At 45.3% G+C, this 21,543-nt stretch overlaps 1 protein-coding gene across 1 annotated transcript in view; it reads left to right on the forward strand.

Moving 5' to 3' along the window:
* Nucleotides 1–16,232: 16,232 nt before the first annotated feature.
* Nucleotides 16,233–21,543, forward strand: part of SGPP1 (sphingosine-1-phosphate phosphatase 1) — a 46,604-nt gene continuing 41,293 nt past the window's right edge. Inside the window, exon 1 of the mRNA XM_077819502.1 lies at nucleotides 16,233–16,946. Coding sequence (XP_077675628.1) covers nucleotides 16,233–16,946 — 714 coding nt within the window. The remainder of the gene's footprint in view (nucleotides 16,947–21,543) is intronic.

Here is a 21,543-nt window from a genome sequence, read left to right on the forward strand (position 1 = left end):
ATTCCCGAACTGTGGCAGAACAATAGATGGCATACATATCCCCATTTTGGCCCCAGACCATCTTGCGATGGAGTACATCAACAGAAAGGGCTCCTTCTCTATGGTATTGCATGTGCTGCTGGATCACGGGGGTCGTTTCACTGACATTAATGTGGGGTAGTCAGGGAAGATGCATGAATCTGCAGGAAAACTGGCTTGTATAGAAAGTTGCAAGCTAGGACTTTCTTTCCAGACCAGAAGATTCCAATTGGGGATGTGGAAATGCCAGCTGTGATCCTGGGAGACCCAGCCTACCCCTTGATCCCATGGCTCACAAAGTCTTACACTGGAAACCTTGACTGCAGCAAGGAGTGCTTCAACAATGGGTTCAACAGGTGCAGAACAACCACTGAATGTCCCTTTGGCAGATTAAAGGGTCACTGGCACTGCCTTTTTGGCAGGTTAGATCTCAGTGAGGAAAATATTCCCATGGCCATAGCAGCCTGCCATGCTCTGCATAATATTTGTGAAGCTAAGGGGGAAAAGTTTCTGCAAGGGTGGAGCATTGAGGTGGATCAACTGGCAGGTGCTTTTGAGCAGCCAGATACCAGGTCTGTTAGAGAGGCTCAGCATGCACTCTCAAGGAACCTGTGGCAGAGGATTGCAGAATACTTTCAGGAAAATTCCTAGAGATCCCTATGGAGGATTCCCAGGACATCCTGAGGTCCCTTCCAACCCTGATATCCTATGATTCTATGATCTCAGTGTGCATTAACAAACTTTTACGCTGGGTCCCCTCTGCCTAGCTGCGCAGGGGAATGAGAAGCAGATGCAAACAGTGCTAGTGTTGGTTATTTTGATCCCTCTTCTACCCTGAGTTTTTTGTGTTTTTTTTTTTTTTGTTAAAGAAAAAGCAGTATTGTGTCCTCCTGCAATATCAAAGCACAAGGAGTACTCTCCCTCTCCTGCATCAGGAGCATCGGAGCTGGAGTGCTTGGACTGTTTAGTCCCTTCTGGAGTTGAAAAGAGGTCCTGGCTCGCCACACCACCGGATGACCCTCTCGCCTGTCCCTCATCCTCCTCCAACTCCGTTTCCTTGTCCACCACTTTGTCCTCAGCGTTCATTCTGCTGACGTATCCATGGGGCTCTTGGCAGTGGAGGTGGGGTCACCGCCGAAGCTGGCATGCGGTTCCTTGTAGGAGTGGCATGTCTTTGGTGTCGCACCAGGGCGACAGTTGGCCTCCCTTGCCGTCTGGTGTGCCTGCCTCAGCTCCCTGCTCTTAGCTCGGCCCCGCTGCATGTCCCTTTCGTGCCCCTTCTCCTCCATGCCACGAGAAATCTGCCCTTGGGTATTAAAGTTCCTGTGGCTAGAGCAGAGCTGTGCCTGCACAGCCCGCTCTCCCCGCAGACCCGGCAGATCCAACGACTCTGGTGCACTCCAGGTGGGAATGCGTTTGCTGCAGGAAGCTGGCATGGTCAGCTGGGAAGACGCAATGTGAGATGTCCAGGCTGAGCAAACAGGAAGAGGAATTTCAAAAATTCCTGGGGCTTTGAAGAGGGAGGGGCGCATGCCTGTGTACTTGGCTGCAGAGCAAATGAGTTCAAACCAGTGACCAGAGTGGTTATGATGGGTATTGTGGGACATCTCCTGGAGGCCACTTAGTGGACCATAAGTAATGCTGTGTCTACACTGACAGTGCATCGCTCTAACTTTGTCCCCAAAAGCTCTATGTCTCTGGTCAAGGCATTTTTATTATGTCAGCATAGCAGAAGGGTTAAATCAGCTGGAGGAACATGGCAGTGTGTTGTACACCTCCTCTGTTTCTATTTTGTCAACAAAAGATGCCTTTTGTTGATAAAACTGTGTAGTGTAGACATGGCCTTAGAAAGCACTACCTTTTAAAACAGACTCTGTCCCTCTTTGGGCTGGGGAGAAACTGCAGCTTGCTCAGCCATGTGCTTAGCCTGGGGATGGAGGGGAATTCCCGCCACCTCTCTTCTCCCCAGACAGGTTTCTGAGTACAGAGTCCATTCAAAGTCTATGGCCCTGCTGGTGGTAACCCCGCTGTTTCACCGGGGAAAGCTATTCAGTGCAGGTAGCCCTTGGTGGCTGCGTCACAGCTCTCCAGACCCAGCTTCTTCGCTACGGCTCAGGTTCCTGCCACAGAACAGATGAATTAATCCACAGTGATGGTTACAATCCTAAATCGTGTTCATAAACCCAAATGGAATTCGTACCTGCACGCAGACATAAACCCGAACTGTCACATCTCTCCCCCGTTGAAGATGAGCTGAGCCAGGGTGGGCAACAAGCAGCCCAGGGAAGTTCTCACATCTTATGAGAGAACACCAGCTACCACACTGACACTCCCTTTTACATGAGTCACCTCCCTGTCATAATCTCGGCATGCCAGACTCCATTTTAGCAGTTTGACATTAGACTCTTTCCACCCGAGGAACATGCTTTTCCCGGTCTGATTAAATATTCATCTATTACATCCATACACGTCAAGGCAAATTCCCCCATCCCAGATAGTCATACAGTTAAATTTTCTGTGGTGTTGGGTAGTGTATCTCTAAGTTGTTTAGCTTGTCAGACAGAAAGCCTGGGGGAGGGGTACTGCATCACTGCACTACATGGTACCAGGAGTAAATAAAAGTTAAAGAAAATAATCTGAGTGGAAGAATGGAGAAGTGAAAAGCTCCACCAGAGCTGAAACTCTCTGGAAAGATATTTAAACTGCACTTTACTTTCTATCTGCAAACACTGGATGCCACAGAAAAGAAGGACAATCAGGAAGTAGCCTTAATTTTGACAACAGCAGGTTCTGATGCACTTGATACATTTAACAGCTTTCAGTTAACTCAGGAACAGGAGGCTACCTATGAAACTGTACTGGAGAAATTTGAGGAGTACTGCACTGTACATAAAAATATGAGAGATGTTTTTAACTTTAGGGTTGTGATGATTTGGGGGTTCTTTCTCTGCCACTTCTGAATTGTGGATTATTTAATAAAATTATATTATGAAATTATTATGTTATGGAGAGTCTGTATGTATGTGGATCACACCATGAGTTAGTAGGATGGTCTCATGTTGCTGCCAGGCCAGAGACAATGGTGACTGATCAGCTCTCAATGAAGATCTAGTCAAAGTAAAACACCTTGGGACAACAGGTTTGCTCTAGGTGAGAGAAAATGCTTCCTCCGCTTGTCTGAAGGGAGTGGAGAGTTGGGAGTAACGGAAAGTTACCAGGAGGAGAACAAAAGAGACCAGGTGACCAGGAAGTGTTTAGAATAAAGGAACACACAGGAACAGGGAGTCAGAAAGAAGAAGCATGGGGCAGGAGGAAGCAAGGTCACAGAAACAGGGAAGAGACTTCATGTCGGAGCGAGCCCAACTAGCATGCAAGAAACAGCCTGCCTGATGAGAGAACAGCTTGCTTGCCTGCCTTCCTGGACCCAGATGGTTCCCCAAGGACTCACAAGGGAAGGGGGAGACAGAAAGTGGGGGATAATGCAGTTTCAGATGTTTATTGTTTTGTATGATCACTACTCTCCTGTGCTTTAAATGATTAAGGATAAAAGAGCATAAAGATATTAGAAAGTGTGTGTATGTGTATGTTGTCTGCTTTACAACTACTGTGTGTCCCTGAAGGAGTTAAACTGTAAACCAGAAGCTTCACACCTTTGGAGTGGAGTTCTGGGGGATGGGTGTGTTTTAGGCTCGTGACAGGTCCCCGCTGTGCCCAGAGGTGCTAGGCAGCTGGACAGCGGGTTCCAACACTCACAGGGTGACGTCAGATAGGTCTGCGCCCTGAAAGTATGCTAGGAACCCTGAGACTGGAACAGTGGCTGGACTTTGTTCAGGCTCCAGGAGCTTGAAACACCCTGCGGAGCCAGAGCACAGAGGCTTGTATTCCCCTAACAGCAGTTCTAGCGGAAGGCCAGGAAGGGTGCTCATAGGGTCTCTGACAGGAATACAAAAGGAAAGTAAAACAATAAAAGAATTTGTGACTGATTTAATATTGAAGAGCCAATCTTACCACTTTGGGAGAACTAACTGAGCCCCTGTGTGCTGGAATCTAGAACAAAAAAACTCAGCCAGAGACTACAGAGGACCCAGAATTAACCCTTGACAAAGCAATTAGAATTTGCCAAAAAAGAGAACTCACCTAGTCCAGAATGAAGCTCATGGAGGGTGTACAGTGCTCTGGTGCTGTAAACATGATAGAGAATCCAAAATACAACAAGAAAAAAGACCTGAAGCAGAAAGGAACAGGGAGCTGAAAGCCAGATTTAATCAAGAAGCTAAAAACCAGATTTAATTAAGAACAGCTCATGGAGCTGCATATGCTGTGACAATCAGCACAAATCAGGATAGTGCCTGGCTTATGGGAAGAAACGTAATGGATTACCTGACTTTACAAGAGATTGCAAGCACCAGCAGAATATGCACAGTGTGGACAAAAAGTAGGACAGCACCACTAGCTCATATGAATTTTTCATAGGAGCAATGGATGCTGTTAGAAGCAGAAGATGAATGGACTGTCAACCCGAAAACAAACGGGACATTTATTAATTTTAATTTGGACTCTAGTGCAAAAGACAGTGTGTTGTCAGAAACTAAAAGAAAAGCCACCAGGTAGTGAATGGTAAACAGGTAAAACCCAGGGCTGCCAGTGGCGAGCTTATCCCACTAAAAGAATAGAGATGAAAGAGGCCAATCATCACATAATTCATGCCTCTATGAAAGTTCTGCTTGCCCAAAGAAAGAGACTAAAAGTGGAGCTGGAAGGCTTGTTGCTCTGTGAACCATAGGGAGAGCAGAAGAACCTATAGAGTCGGGACACTCGGTCGTTATAGAAAGAAAAAAAATCGAACCCTTCACTTGCGTATAGAGTCAAAAGAATTAAATAAATATGTAAAAAAGGGAACATTTTCCACTACCTACAAGGGGGGAAATTTGGGGGGATATGGCTGATGCCAAAAAATTTCTACACTAAGGCCTTGTTTACACTAAACAGTTTTGTCAACAAAAGTCAGCTTTAGTTGACAAAACAGTGGAGATGTACATACTGCAGTGCTCCTCCCGCCGATGTAACTACCCTGCTATGCCGACATAATAAAACCACCTCGATGGGTGCCATAGAGCTTTTAGTGACGCAGTTAGAGCAACGTAGAGTCAGTGTAGACAACTCACTTGGTTATGTCCAGGAGGTGTCCCACAATGCCCACCATGACCGTTCTAGTCAGCAGTTTGAACTCTGCAGCCCTGAAGGCACACAGGTATGCACCCCTGTGCATAAGCGCTGACTCCGTGGCTGCTCCAGGGCTAAAGCACTCAGGGAAAATAATTAGTGGGTGCTTAGCACCCCACGGCAATACTCTTGTGATGTCATTTCACAAGTTCTCCTGTTATCATAGGCTTTGTCTGGACTAGCATTTGTCCTCTTGTAATTGCTTGCTGATTGCTTGTTAAGTGGCTGTAAATGCTAATCTAGATGCAAACATTTGAAAAGTATCAGGACATGGTAGCTCAGCATCAGGCACAACAGAATAGGTTAGGGTAAGAGAAAGCTGATAGAGAAAAGAGGCCATCAAAAAAATCTTGTCTTGAAAACAGCCACAGGGCTGGTTTAGTAGTCAAGATTTTTGAGGTCGTTTTAGTGGAATACAGTCCCACTAAAATAATCATGTAACATCCAAATTTTACACTTTTTATAACTTTTTTTTTACATATACTGGGGGCTCAAACTATGGCTCTGATCCTAATATTGCTCTCTCGGGATCAATCATTGATAATTTCCACCACCCACTTCCCTTTTGAGGAAGAAATAATAAAAAAGCTATTCAGGGATGGGTAGAATTTATGGTGCAAATTTAGGTCATTTGATCAAGAGGTTCCCAATATATGTCCTCCCCCTGCATTATGAGCTTCTTTTAATTTTCAAGTTTCAGAGTAACAGCCGTGTTAGTCTGTATTCGCAAAAAGAAAAGGAGTACTTGTGGCACCTTAGAGACTAACCAATTTATTTGAGCATGAGCTTTCGTGAGCTACAGCTCACTTCATCGGATGCATACTGTGGAAACTGCAGAAGACATTATATAGTGGGGTGGAAGGAGGTATTGTTTCATGGTCTCTGTGTATATATAATGTCTTCTGCAGTTTCCACAGTATGCATCCGATGAAGTGAGCTGTAGCTCACGAAAGCTCATGCTCAAATAAATTGGTTAGTCTCTAAGGTGCCACAAGTACTCCTTTTTTTTTAATTTTCAAAGTACTCTAAAATCCACATGCATAATGTGATTGTCTAGGAGATTGGTATCCCTGAAGTAGAAACAAAGTCTGGGACTTCCTGCTATTCCTCTTGCTAATTCCAGCTGGTCAACGTGCTCCTCACAGCCCATCAGTTTCCATCTTGCCTTCTTCCCATGGCCCTTCCAGCCCTACCAGGGGCATGGTGGGGCCAGGTGGAGGACAGAGCTGGTAGCTAAAGTGGCAGATCATTTCCCTCCCACAGGGATCATTTCCCTCCAATCATGCCCCCTCACTAACACCTCTTCCTCAAGAAACAAGGGAAATTCACTGCCCCAAAACATGGTTAATGCAGGTCTTGTTTACGCTACAGCACGCTTGCCAACACAGCTATGCCAGCTAGACTCACCCCTTCTTAGTACCCTCTTCAATTCAAGAAGTGTGCTTCTGATTCCTGCTGACACTGCCAGTATGAAGTGCCTTCTCGGCTTGTCAGATTGGGTTTATATCTGCTGGTGAACCACAGAGCCACTCATTAGACTGCTTCCCAGGCTGGTGAACCACCCATGATTCATTAATTTTATACCAGTGTAACTCCACTGATTTCATTGGGTTTGCTCCTGATTTATACTGCTACAAGTGAGGAGAAAATCAAGCATAAGCACCAGCTCTGTGAGTGCTCCAGGGCTCAAACACCCATAGAAAAAATAGTGGGGGTGGTCAACAAGTCACAAGCCACAGCTGTTCAGCTAGGACGCCATTCAGCTGTTCGGCAGCTGGCACGGGGCCTCGAGGAAGGGGGCGAAGAAGGGACAGGAAGAGGCAGAGTGAGGGTGGGGCCTCAAGGGCGGGGGTGGAGTGGGAGTGGAGCACCCACTGGGAAAAATAAAAGTCAGCACCTATGCCCCTGTGGCACTCTGTACCTCAAAGCAGCACCCTGGAATCCCCATATTCACCACTGTCATATAATTATGATATGTTTTGTACAAAGTATGCCTTGTGAGGTATCACTTTGAAAGTCTTGGTCTGTTGAACATTAATATCCTGTTGGATTGTATGTGCTATTATTGTATGTGAAGTTATAAAGTTTTGCTATGTGTGTGTTACTGAAATATGTTGTGAGGTTGGGAGCTCTCACAACCAGCCTTTCAGGTACAACAATGGAGGAGCTAGATGTGCTGACGGCCCATTAAAGAGAATCCACTATCCCAGGAACTGTATACAATGGAGACTTCTCAGGGAGAGCATGTATACATGGAGGCAGCTTGACCAATAGGGGTAGACCCCATGTCACTAGCAAAGAGCTTTCCAGCAAGCTGGAAGAAACTATAAAAGAGGGGAAGTGACATCATCACTTGGCCTCACTCCCCCCACAACCCAACACCTGGAAGCACATCTAGAGGACAAAGACTTTGAACTGAGGAGGGTGGCCCTGGGCTGGAGAAGAGTTCCAGCCTGTGTACTGAAGATCTGTGAGCTGTTTGTACCATCTATCTGGGTGAGACACTGCTTCATTCAAATCCTGTTTAATTTATAGAACTCAGGCTGCGAATTTATATTTATTTCTTAGGTAACTAACTTTGATCTCTACACTCACTACTTATAATCACTTAAAATCTATCATTCTGTAGTTAATAAATCTGTTTTATATTTTACCTAAAACAGTGTGTTTTGGTTGAAGTGCTTGGGAAATCTCAGTTCAGGTTACAAAGGCTAGTGTGTGTCCTTTCCACATTGAGGGAGAGACGGACTGGATCAGGCTTACGCTGGTCAGGCTTCTGACCAGGGCAAGATGGTATAATTCCAGGGGTGCAAGGCTCGGGAGCTGGAGGGAATTGGCTGGAGCCTCTCTATTGTTGGTTCATGAGTGGCTGGCAACCCTTGCTCAAGATTACAGAGATTAGTTTTTTAGTAATTAATATATGATTCGCAAATCAAATACAACCTGGGTGAGATTTGGTGGTTGCAAACTGTCATGCATCCACAGAGTGTGCTATGCCCCTGACCATTTTGCAGTCCCTCTGAGAGCAATACCCCTTTAGAGACAGGCCCTATGCAATGTTCCCTCTAATTTCTTCCACCCATGTGTGGAATAAATTTTGTTATGTGCACCAAGGTATGTGCGGATGTGCGCCACCAGTAGAAACAAAAACCTTAGATATAATATATTTTTTTTTAAAAAGTTACCAGTAGGGACAATTACTCCAGCCAGGACAGGTTAGGCATTTTAGAACTCACTACTCAAAGAATTAAATGTAAGTGTAAGAGAGAAATAAAAATTATGAAATACATAGACCAGTCAAAAAACTAAAATAACACACTTTGAAAGAATAAAATTACAGAGAATATATGTGCATTGCAGGAAGTACCAAGAAGTAACAACAACAACAGTGTTGGGAGGTATGTTTCACAGACACTGTGTGTGTGTGTGACACAGAGACTGTAGTGTGTGTGACACAGTGTGTGTGTCACACACAGAGACTGTGTGTGTGTGTGTGTGTGTGTGACATAGAGACTGTGTGTGCGCTGGCTCTCTGGGGAAGTTTCTGAGAGACGCCCATCCACTGTCTCTTTAAGGCACTCACTGTAAGCTCTCCTCCATGTTCCCCCTCCCCTGCTCTGCGGAGATGGGGTACATGGGCAAAGGGGAGGGGGAGAGACAGAGTGTGTGTGTGTGTGTGTGAGAGAGAGAGAGAGAGAGACAGACAGACAGAGACAGAGATTGTGCGTGCTAACTGCTGGGGAAGTCTCTGAGAGACCATGTGCGGTCTCTTTAAGGCATTCACTCACCTGAAGGCTTGTTCAGACCTCAGCACTGCTGCGAGTCCTGAGCCCTGTCCCCTTTACCCTGCTCTGTGGAGATGGGGTACAGAGGCTGGGATGGGGGACAGGGAGGGGGACACCACGACATCAGCACCCTCCTTCCCCCCACCCCCTGCTCTGCACAGCCAGCAGGAGGGTCCTGGGAGCAGCTACAGAAGCAATGTGGCTGCAAAGCAGTGGGGTTGGGGAGGGGCACCTGAACACAGGCTGCTGGCTGGATGTGTGTGGCTCTGCTAATCAACTGCGTGGCACTTGAATCTCTCCTGGGCAGCCACCCAAGCGCGCAGCTTACAGGGAACACAGGCCCTATGCCTCTACTTTTTGCCAGGGAGAATCCCACAGCTTCATAACTCTGAGACTGGATCTTTGGCTTCAGCATCTCTGGTCTCACAGTGGTGCCTCCAGTGGTCCAAATGAGTTCAGACCTGTGTCGGAGACTTACCTTCTTGGGAGCCACATGACCAGCAGATGTTTGCAGTGACCCAGGACAGCCTTTTCAAAACAACCCAGCATTTATTAGTCAACTGGAATACAGTACATAAGGATCCCTAGGTTAGAATGGAAAAGCAAAGTTTATATACAGGTCCATGCTGGCAGCATTATCTGTCTCTGTCATCCTAAGAGTCCAGGCTTCCATCTATCCCTGCACTGGGCCGCAGCCCACTGAGCCCCAGCTGCTCTTTGTTTCACGTTGCCATTTTCACATATTTTATCTCCCTTCGCTGGCAGTCTTTAAAGTTAATGAGACAAGGTGGGTGAGGTAATATCTTTTATTGGACCAACTTCTGTTGATGAGACAGACAAGCTTTCGAGCTTACATTGACCTCTTCTTCAGGTCTGGGAAACTTACTCAGAGTATCACAGCTAAATGCAAGATGGAACAGCATTTCTCAAATGCGGCAACTGGGGGCCTTTCTTGTGGCCACAGCCTCCTGGGCAGTGATGGGGGGGCAGGGCAAAGGAGCAGCCCCTCCCCTGGGGCCACCAGCAGGGGCTGGCCATGTCCCCTTCAGGAGCCACAAACACTGTAGGAGCCGGTGGCCAGCATGAGTTCCCCACCTTCCTGGGGGTGACGGGGCTGGGGCTTCAGGCTTCACCTCTGGGGTGGTGAGTGGCAGGCTCTGGCCACTTGGTGGCAGGCCCCATCCCCCAGCTGCAGGGCTTCAGGTCCAGCTCTGGGCTCACCCCTCCCCCCCGCCCCCCTGCATGTCACCCCTGACCCCCGCTGCCTCTTCCAGTCCCCAGCCATGCAGCAGGACTCCAGGCTCCTGCCCTGGGCTCATCCCCTCATCATCTCTGACCCCGCTGCCTCCCATCTCCCCGGGCCCCCATCCACTTGCCAGGGCTGAGTAAGTCTGCTGTGAAAAGTGATATTGTTAATATAATTCACAGCCTCCCAGCTAGCTAGCAAGTCTCCTGTGAAAAATGATAGGAACAAATATACAAATGTCACTTTTCACAGTAGCAGATTTACTAGCTAAGCAATCAAAAAAGCAAAATATGTAAAGCACCTTATTGGTGTTTCTATTCTGTTCAGGACCAGTAAAGAATAGAGACAACTGTACATTATTTTTAATTATTGAGTCTGCAAAAAAAAGCAACTTACATAAATAGATTACAATGATTTGGACATGTATATGTGCATATTTTTTCCCTTAAAGTTAAATAAGTATTTTAGGGAGAATTGTCAGAGTGGCCACCAGCAAGAGTTGGTGGCCTCACTCTGAGGCCACCCAAAAATTTATTGTGAGAACCCCTACCATAAGTGACACATATAGTTAACACATATTTAACATATATATATATAATATGTTAAACACATATAATAGTTAACACATATTTCAAGGGACCATTAGCTGTGACACTCTGAGTAAGTTTCCCAGACCTGAAGAACAGGTCAGTATAAGCTCGAAAACTTGTCTCTCTCATCAACAGAAGTTGGTCCAAGGTATTACCTCACCTATTTTGTCTCTCTAATATCCTTGGACCCACATGACTACAACAACATTGCATACATCTTTAAAACTTAATATCCAGTCATTTATCTTCCATTGTATCTCCAAGTATCTACACACATATGTTGACAGTTCTTGATAGTCTATTCATGCCAAGTGATATGCTTGCTGCCTATATGACTCCTACCCAGTCCTCTCTCTCAGGAAATAAATTAACCTCTTCAATCCCAGCAGGTAACAATACCAAAGTGAGTGGGGAAACTGAGTTATGTATATTTTTTATACAAATAATAAGGAAATTTCTCACATCATCCACACAGACACACTTTCTAGAGCATTTGACAAATATGAAGTGGAGCAAAATCCAGAGCTATACATTGCACACGCCAATTTGATCTAAAAAACCCTGTGCAGTCTCAGACAAAATGTAAGCTGTGATTGCCAGAGCAACAGCTCAGGATGAGAACTTGCAGTAAGTGATTAAGGCTATTAGCACAAGGAGGCCAGGACAGCATGTTCCCAGACCCTAATACAAATTTAGAGTGGAGCTCTGAGTCCTAGATAGGGTTTTGTTTAAAGGTACCTGGATGGTGATGCCTAAGTTGTTAACAGAAAAATATATTTAAAAGGATACATGAAGGTCATTTAGGGACTGAAAAATCTAAGAGATGGGCAAGACACTGTTAATTTGAAGACAAAAGTGTCACATTGAAGAAGCTGTCATTGCTTGCTGCATAGGCCAAAAATACAAGCCAAGTCAAGCAAAAGAGCCCATGTTGGTGGCACACAAAAAATTGGCTTCCCGGAGCAAAGTAGGCATAGATTGTTTGCACTGACTGGAAAAAACTATGTACTTGTCCTAGGCTACTATTCTCACTTCCCTGAGATATCCTTTATTAGATAGCTTTATGTCAAATCTAGCTTTGCTAGACATGGTATACCTGACAGAGTAATGTCTGTCAATGTGCCACAGTGTAGTAGGCATGAGTTTAAGCAATTCACAGTAAAGTTAGGGTTTAGAGATTTAATTGCTGGTCCCCACTATCCCAATCCAATGGGTTGAGTGAATGCTCTAACCACTGGGCTGTAGGATACATGGGGACAACCCCGCCCCATCTATCTTACCTGTGGGGCCTAATCCAGTAGGCATGCTCAGAGCACACCTACCTGATCAGGCCCTGCAGACAAGATAGGTCGGGGAATATCTAGTTTGAGAAGCTCACTAAGCGTTAGGTGTGAGCTAGAGGTCAAGTAGCTCCTTGGCATCAGGATTTAAGTCATTTAATGCATGCCCTATGGAGGAAATATAGTCACCTGGACGGGGATGAGGAAGCAAGATTACTGTAGTGATTTGACAGAGAGGACTCCTCCAATATAGGCCCATTCATTATTTGTCTTCATTTCTTTTTTTTTTCTTTTTGTGTTTGTTATACTGAAAATAATAATTTGTGCCTCACATCTGTGTATAACGGGCTGGTCATTAAAGTTCTTTGCATTCCCAAGACCAGGTGCAAGTGAAAACTTCTGAAAAATAAGAAGAGGCCTTGACAATGATCTTCCGATTCTGAAGTAAAGTATTCACTGTTTTAACAAGTTTTGTGCTTTTGGTTTTGCTGCTTCTTGGAGCTCATCAAATTCATGTTATTTGGAACATCAGTTTTTGGCCTATCTGGTTTAGCCAGCAAAGTCAGATTTTTGACATAGCCAGTGAACTTTCCTGATCATACTTATCATACTACAGCATTTTAATAGTGTGCAACCAGTGATGCCCTGACTGAAAAGTTTCACAATTCTATAGCAAACCAGTCATTTAGGAAAAATTTAATAAAAGCAAACAATGTATGCAAGAAAAATGTGAAACTGTAAATAGAGTTGTGCAAATAACTGATTTTTTGGTTTGTTGGCAGCAGTAAAAAATTGAAAAAAATTGTTTCAGGTCGACCTGAAATGAAAAATTTTTGGTGAACTGAAAAGTAGAAGAAAAATTTGTTTGGGGCTGAAATAAATGTTTCATTTGACCCAAAATAAAACATTTTGTTTCTACTTTGAACTTTAAATTTTTTTTACAAATAAAATGGAAGGAAATTTTGAAATAAAAAGTCATTTTGAAAATGTCAAAACAAAACATTTCTATTTTGTCAGAATTTCCTTTTTGTTTTGCTTTTTTTTTTCCATCTGAAACAATTTGGCAAGTTCAGCACAAATTAACGAGATATTAATCTGCATTTTTCACAAAAAAAGTTTCCATAGAAACTTGTTTCAAGAATAATTGCATTATTCAGACCATATTAAGTATCTGGGGATTGTAGCAGTTAGCGTCATCCCTTTTTATTGCAGTGTGTAAAGTTCACAGCATAGTGATCAGGAGACAAATGGACAAAATGGTGAAGCACTAGAATGGGTTACCTGGGGAGGTGGTGGAATCTCCTTCCTTTGAGGTTTTTAAGGTCAGGCTTGACAAAGCCCTGGCTGGGATGATTTAGTTGGGGATTGGTCCTGCTTTGAGCAGGGGGTTGGACTAGATGACCTCCTGAGGTCCCTTCCAACCCTGATATTCTATTATTCTAAAACTGCCTATTCTTTTTTCTCATTCGCATTCTCTTCTCATTCTTTCAAAACTGCCTATTCTCTTTGCTTCCTGTAGAGTAAAATAATCGTTGGACCTTATCTAAATAAAGTGCTACATTGGTTCATTATGTATTTTGCTGAAGACAGCTGGATTCCTGTAAGTTCCTATTGCAGAAGTAATCACTGGAATTCATGAGTGATGACTTTCTTGTAGAGAGATATTGTTAATTTTAATACTTCAGATTGCTTACTAAGAAAGTGATGTACAAGGTTCAGTACTGGAGAGCAATGTACAGACAGGGCAGATCCCAGAGCACCCGGAGTTATATGGTCCTTGCAAGATACCCTGCGAAATAAATCAGATGCTGTGTTCTGCACAAGCTTCAGTCTCCAAATGGTTTTAGGCATAGACCCATGTAGAGCACGTTGCAATAGTCTAATCTTAACACTACAAAAGATGAACAACAGTGGCAAGATCTACTTCTGAAAGAAAAGGTTGCAACCTTTTTAACCTATTTAAATAAAGTAGCAATAATTTAACTGAATCCTATATCAGCTCTTCTCTTATTTTGTCCAGGATTGATGTCAGGGTAATTGTCCAATAGATATAGAAATAGGGTAGCTGGCCCCTTAAATGAGACTGAGCCCAGTTCTCCTGTTCCTGTCCAGGTTTGTCCTAATGTGGTGTACTGAGAAGGACAGAGCTGCCCCTGGGTGTTCTAAATGAGAATTCAGACAGCTGAGAAGGAGGAGTCCAGAACTGGAGCTCTGAAGCAGAGCTAGGCTGAGAGCTGCAGGGAGCTAATACCTCTGAAGTAGGTAGGGTGACCAGATGTCCCGATTTTATAGGGACAGTCCCGATTTTTGGGTCTTTTTCTTACATAGGCTCCTATTACCCTCCACCCCCTGTCCCAATTTTTCACACTTGGTGTCCTGTCACCCTAGAAGTGGGGAGCAGTTAGAATTCCCTAGAGAGCAATGGAGCAAGAGAAGGCAGGCGAAAGCTGACGGCAGGAAAGCAGTCAGGTCACCTACAAATTTCTCCAGGCCAGAGGGAGGGCTGAAAGCTGGGAATAGCAGAGGTAGATACCTGCTGGCTTTTTGAGCTGGAGTCAAAGCTGGAGGGCCAGAGAGGACTGAAGGCTGGGGAATAATGAAGGGGTGAGCCTAGTGGTGTCTCCACAAGAACTGGAACCATATCTGGGAAGGAAATAGGGCAGAGAAACACCCCAGGTAGAAGGGCTGGGATGAGGTAGAGTGAAAGACCCCAGCGCCACACTTGAGAGCTAGGATATGCATCGTGAGACACCCCAGGGCCATATTTGGTGTTGGACTGTTGAGACTAATATACTGTTTGCACTGTGCTGGGAAAATTATGGTAGTGGGACTTTTGATAAGAAATTAACCCCACAAAAGGGCTATTTATGTATTTCAAATGCTGTACTGAGTTTATCTGATGAACCAAGAGGGAAACTGATGCAAGGAAGGGGGCATTTGCAGGGCTGTCCTGAGGTCACCAGGGCACATGTGGGAGACAGCCTCAGGTTTACACTTCATCACACTTGCCCTTTTTGAACATTGGCACAACATTAGCATTGTTATTATTATCTCTATTACCATAGGCCCAGGAGTCAGCGGTGTCAGCTCATTTTAAGATTCTCTTTGTTTGATTTAAAACCACCTGCAATCATTCCTACTGGTCTTTTTTAGAAGCTTGCCGATGAAGTGAGCTGTAGCTCACGAAAGTTTATGCTCAAATAAATGTGTTAGTCTCTAAGGTGCCACAAGTCCTCCTTTTCTTTTTGCGAATACAGACTAACACGGCTGCTCCTCCGAAACCTTTATTTCATTAGGTATTCTTTGAACCAGACATCCTTCCCCCTACTTCTTACTGGGTGATGGAGGTGGGGGGTTGTGTGTCTGTGTGTGTGTGCGCGAGTGCGGGAGGGGGGAGGGCAGCTCTTCCTCATCCCTCCATACTGGGTGATGGAGGCGGTGTGGAGGGGCAGCGCTTTTCTCCCTACCCCTGCTGGGTGATGGAGATCGGGGGGGCGGGGGCCATCTCCTGCCTACCGAGGGGCTCAAGTTCCTCTGCCCAGTAAGCACCCTCCACCCGTGAGCTTCTGTGGGCATCTCCACGTGACACTCGCGCAAGGATGAAGCAGGCAGAGTTCATTGGCCGCTCCGGCGCTCAGAAGGAAGCTGTGATTGGTCGCACTTTCTTTTAGAAGGCGGAGCCGGACGGGCCACAGCCAATCAGGAGGGCCTTCCACGCGGATGACAGAGCCGGCTTGCGCCTTGGGTGCTCTTGCCTGTCAAGCCGAAGTTTGCGCAGGCCCCGTGGCGGGAGCGCGCGGGAGAGGGAGCGCGCGACCGGGGCAAGCCGGGCTCGGCTGAGTCAGGACGGTCACAGGCGGCAGCGGGGAGCGTAGCCGACGGGCCGGAGCGGCTGCTGCGTAGCGAGAAGGAGCAACGGCCGGGCGGGTTCCTAGGGTCGGGTAGAGGCTAAACCCGTTCCCCACTCAGGCCGCCCCCGCCGGCATAGTCCCCTCCGCCGCTTTGGGGAGTTACCCCCCCCCCGGTCCCCTCAGAGAGACCCCGCCTCGCCTCTCCCGCGAGAGACTCCCCGCAGCGCCCGGCTCGCAGCATGGCTCTGCTCCAGCGCCTGGCCCGGCTCGCTGCCTACTTGCAGGACCCGCAGAAAGTGGCCGACTTCCAGCGGCTCTGCGGGGTGGAGGGGCCTCCGGGCTGGGCCGCCTCCCTTCCCCTCGCTGAGGCGCGCGGGGAGCCAGGGCCGTTAGCCAACGGCAGCTGCCCCGCCGTGAACGGCGGCGGAGAAGGCGATGGGTGGCCCCGGCTCAGAGCCGCCGCTGGCGGGGAGAAGCGGCGCCCGAAGGGGCTGGGGAACGGGGCGATCCCCGGGGGAGCCGGCGGGGAGGGAGCCCCGCAGCAGGAGGACGGGAAGGAGCCCCAGCAGATCTGGGGGAGGAGGCAGCCGCGCCGCAACTCCCTGACCGGGGAAGCCGCCTGCCAGGAGATTGCCATCCGCAACCCCTTCCTCTATTATCTGTTCAACCTGGGCACGGAGCTGGGCAACGAGCTCTTCTACATCCTCTTCTTCCCCTTCTGCATCTGGAACCTGGACGCCTGGGTGGGCAGGAGGCTCATCATCGTCTGGGTCTGGGTTATGTACCTGGGCCAGTGCACCAAGGATGTGATCCGCTGGCCGCGGCCTGCCTCCCCTCCCGTGGTGAAGCTGGAGGTCTTCTACAACTCCGAGTACAGCATGCCCTCCACCCACGCCATGTCGGGCACTGCCATCCCTCTGGCGCTGGTCCTGCTCAGCTACGGCAGGTGGCAGGTAATGCGCGCCCCTCTTTTTCATTGCAAGATGCACTCCACTGCCTTAATGGGAGGGGTGAACTGGTTTGGATAAAATAGGAAACCTGTTCCTTCCTCCCCCAAAGTAATCTGTTCTTGAAAACGAATGTGAACTGAACCTTTGGGGGGGGTGTCATTCAGGTAAGTGTTTAGGTATCAGGAGGGAGACTTCTAGTATTTCCAGTTTTTATTTGAATAGTAACAATGTGCACAGTGTGCTCTAAATCTCTGTTTGCCCCCCTTCTTCAGAGACTTTTTGTAGCCTCAAGTGGTTTGGGCAAACTTTGTACTAGAAGCTGATCTTTTGGCAGGCCGATTGGTTTCATTGACCGAGCAACAGGAACTTTAGAGTTCAGTGATAATCTTACTTTTGCTTCTGATTTACCACTTGTCCTTGGCATCTCCTTTAGTTTAATAATCTCTTATCTGGGTGTTGAAGATGTAAATAATCCTCCAAAGTGCTGCACAACTATAGAAGTACTAATTTTTATCAGGAACTGACTTCTGAATCTTTTCAGGTTTGCCCTTCTCTCATCTAAATCTTAATCTCAGGTATATTGCATCTTAAATCAGCAAGGTCAAGTTTAAATGATAAATTGTTGTACTCTAGGGATAATTAGATCATGTCATGTTTTCAGTTGCAGTAGTATTGCTGAAATTTTTGCTGTTGAACATATTGCTAGAAAATTCTCTACAAATACATGATCCTCGAGTTCTCTCGCGCCACTTGCAGGGGCAGGTGAGCACAAGAGTTTTTGGTGGCTTTTTTGATCATTCTTTGATAGCAAGTGTTATAGACATAAGTTTCAATGCACTGCATATTAAGTAACAGCTACGTATTTGGAGGATACAGATCTCCTATGTCCAGTTTCTGTTAAAGGGGTTGATTTCTACTTGCAACATGTTTAGCATTTTCAAACTGCTGTCTGTACTGCTTTTCATATAGCTGTATAACTTTTAAGAAGTGCAGCAAATTGCTATGAGATACTTTCTGCTTAGTGACTAAAGAACCCTTATCTTTTCAGTCAGTGCTGTTAATGATCACTGGCTATTTACTGTCATAGCATGATGCTTGTGTTTTTTTTATCTCAGTCTGTGAAATGGGTTTTCTGAAAGGAGATTGCTGGTTGAAGGTTCATAACTGGGCAAGTATGGGGTTTAAACAAAGGTTGAGATTCAAAATGCAGTAACTAAACCTTGGTAAAAATCGATCCACTCCCAAAAGTATAGTTATTTTGGATACCTACACTTTTTTTAGCCGAAGGCCAAGTGCCTTCTACTATACACCAAGTCCCCACCCACTTGATGTGCACAGGCATCTGAGAGATCAAGGTGTTAAGGTTTACTTATATATATATATATATATATTCAGTTATTAGTCACTGATTGTTTATAGTTCCACTATAAAGAGGTACTCTTAAAAATGGACCTTATTCAGCAACATGTGTATTCAGTCACAGTTGCTTACCTTTAGTGACAGAAAAATGTTTTATTGCCTTTAACCCCATTAGCAGTGGAGAGCTGACAGTCTGAGAATGATGTGAGTTGTAGTACTTTCTATATCTCCTTAACAGAATAATTTACTAATGCCAGAGAGACAATGTGGGTGAGGTAATATTTTATTGGACCAACTTCTGTTGGTGAGAGAGACAAGCTTTTGAGCCACACAGAATTCTTTTTCAGGTCAGGGAAAGGTACTCTGAGCATCACAGCTAAATGCAAGGTGGGACAGACAAGACTACAATGACACTGCATATGTTACTAATGCTAGTCAGTTATATCCGTGAAAACCCTATGAAGGCAATGCTGGTAGTGATGTGTGGGAAGCAGAGTCAAGCTTGATTGTCAGAGTGACTTTACAGCCTTGGCAATCAGAGAAATAGTATTTTTACTGGTAAACTAACTACACTTGTTATGGAAACTCAAGTGATGACAAACATGGGACCCATGCTTTGGTTTGATTTGTTGTCACTATTCAGAGTAGAACCAAGCTTGACCTTTTCAATAAATCAGCATCTTTTAAATGGATTGCTCTGCAATCTCTTGATTCTATGAAAAACTTAATTTCATATGAAATTATTTGCTTGAATAGTAGAGCACACTGAAACTAAAATTTGTTCAGGATAGTATCTGTCATCTGAAGAAGTATGACCAATCAGACAAGGATGCTTCAGAAACTTTATAGAAAATTGATGCTGTGAATAAATGTGCTGGACTTCCCATAAAAGTTTGGGCAGTAACATTTAAGTAGTTTCATTGACGCTTTTAAATATATTTTTATTCTTGTTGGGGAGAGGAGTTTGATTTATGTGGAGTGGATCTCTGTGATTGGGCCTAGATATTGAGAATCTCAGCTTTGACTCTTTGTGCTTATTGTCTTATACTAGGCCTTTTATTGTAGCTTGACATCTAACCAAGGAGGATGGCAATGTTTTTTCCTTTTGAAGCCTTTTTGTGCTGCTCATGAGTGCTGGCTATAAGGATTTGCTATGAAGCAGTTTAGAGGTTCTCTCTCTACTGTACAATTGGGTGTACTGCATTCATAATAATTCCAGACTCTGCTAAAAGTTTGAACTCATGTCTCTTGTATAGTAGTGAAGTGCTCTGTTGATGGATTTTGTTGCATTACGTATTATGACTAAACTTTTTAAATAAAATGGATTTTTAGCACTAACTTCCCAAACTAATATTTCCAAAGGAATATTTAAAATTAGATTAGTGACATGAAACCAATAAACTAAATCTCTCCTGAAAACTCTCATTGTTTTCAGTGATGATGTAGCTGGTTGGTCCCAGGACTTCAAAGACACATGGTGAGTGAGGTAATATAAGTTGGTCCAATAAAAGATATTACCTCACCCATCTTGTCTTTGAAAAACCCTACTTTTTTAAAAAAACCTTGCAGAGTATTCTCACTAAGGGTCACATCCTACTTCCATCAAGGACAATGGCAAAACTCCTTTTGACTTCAGTTGTGCTGGATTGGGCAAAATTAGTGTATATTGTAGGGAACAACTCTGCAGAGATGCCTTTTATTCTTCAGTAGAAGAAAGTTAATAGTTTTAAAAATATTTTTGAAGTACTACTTTTTTGTATAGGTATTTTTTATGCCAGTACATAAAAACTACTCTTCTTGCTGCTACCTTCCACCAGGTGCAGTTCTTTTGCATTCCTAGAATGCTGTTCTTAATGGAATTTTGTTAATTACTTTTCTCTTTAACAAATAAGTAGAGCTTGGTAAATCCTTTAGAAGTTAATGGCTTAGGCCCTTTTCAAATTAAAGCTTCAACTCTGTATGAATAAAAGAAAATTCCTGTTATCATAAGAGCCATAAGAAACATTCTAAATGTGAATCAAATATAAACTGATACACTATTGTCTGTCCTTGGATTCAGGAAGGCAACTCTAATACTTCTGCTGTTTCACATAGCCCTGGTCTACACTACGGTGTTAGGTCGGATTTAGCCGCATTGGGTCAATTTAAAGACTGCGTCCACACAACAAACTCCGTTCCGTCAACCTAAAGGGCTCTTAAAATTTACTTCTGTACTCCTCCCCGATGAGGGGAGTAGCGCTAAAATGGACCTTGCTGGGTCAAATTTGGGGTAGTGTGGACGCAAATGAACGGTATTGGCCTCTGGGAGCTATCCCAGAATGCTCCATTGTGACCGCTCTGGACAGCACTTTGAACTCTGATGTACTAGCCAGGTACACAGGAAAAGCCCTGAGAACTTTTGAATTTCATTTCCTGTTTGGTCAGTGTGGTGAACTCAGCAGCACAGGTGACCATGCAGTCCCCGCCGACTCGTAGAGTGTAGAATGTTTCTACGTTCACCCTATCATCTCCGTCCCTGATGTTATCGCAGATTAGAAGACAAAAAAAATGCACTTGCAATAACATGTGTTCTGTTTTACATGCAGTCCTCCCACACTGATAGGGCACAGTTTAATGCATGGAGGTATTCAGTGGTAGAGGCCAGGAAAGAATTAAGTGAGCGTGAAGAGTGGAGGCAGGACATGATGCTGAGGCTAATGGGGGAGCAAAGGGACATGATAAAGAGTCTGTTGGGGGAGCAGGAAAGCCAACAAGAACACAGACCCCCACTGCATCCACTGTATAACCGCCTCCCCATGTTCCATAGCCTCCTCACCCAGACGCTCAAGAATGCATGAAACTGGTTTTCATAGCCTCTCTGATGTGCAGCGCACCTTGCTGTGCTCTTCTAATTGCCCTGGTGTCTGGCTGCTGAAAATCAGACACCAGGCAATTTTCCTCAACCTCCCACCCCACCATAAATGTCTCCCGCTTACTCTCACAGATATTATGGAGCACATAGCAAGCAGCAAAGGGAACAACAAAGGGAATGTTGGTTGCGCTGAGGTCTGACCAACAGCACGAGCGAGCTTTTAAACGTCCAAAGGCACATTCTACCACCATTCTGCACTTGCTCAGTCTGTAGTTGAACAGCTCCTTACTACTGTCCAGGCTTTATGAGCCATGGGAGCAAAGGGTAGGCTGGGGTAGGTGCAACTGCACGGTGCTGCCAGCTGGGAGAGCAGCCTGCGATAGAAGCCTC

This window comes from Eretmochelys imbricata, chromosome 6, assembly GCF_965152235.1.
Source record: "Eretmochelys imbricata isolate rEreImb1 chromosome 6, rEreImb1.hap1, whole genome shotgun sequence".
Lineage (NCBI taxonomy): Eukaryota > Metazoa > Chordata > Testudines > Cheloniidae > Eretmochelys > Eretmochelys imbricata.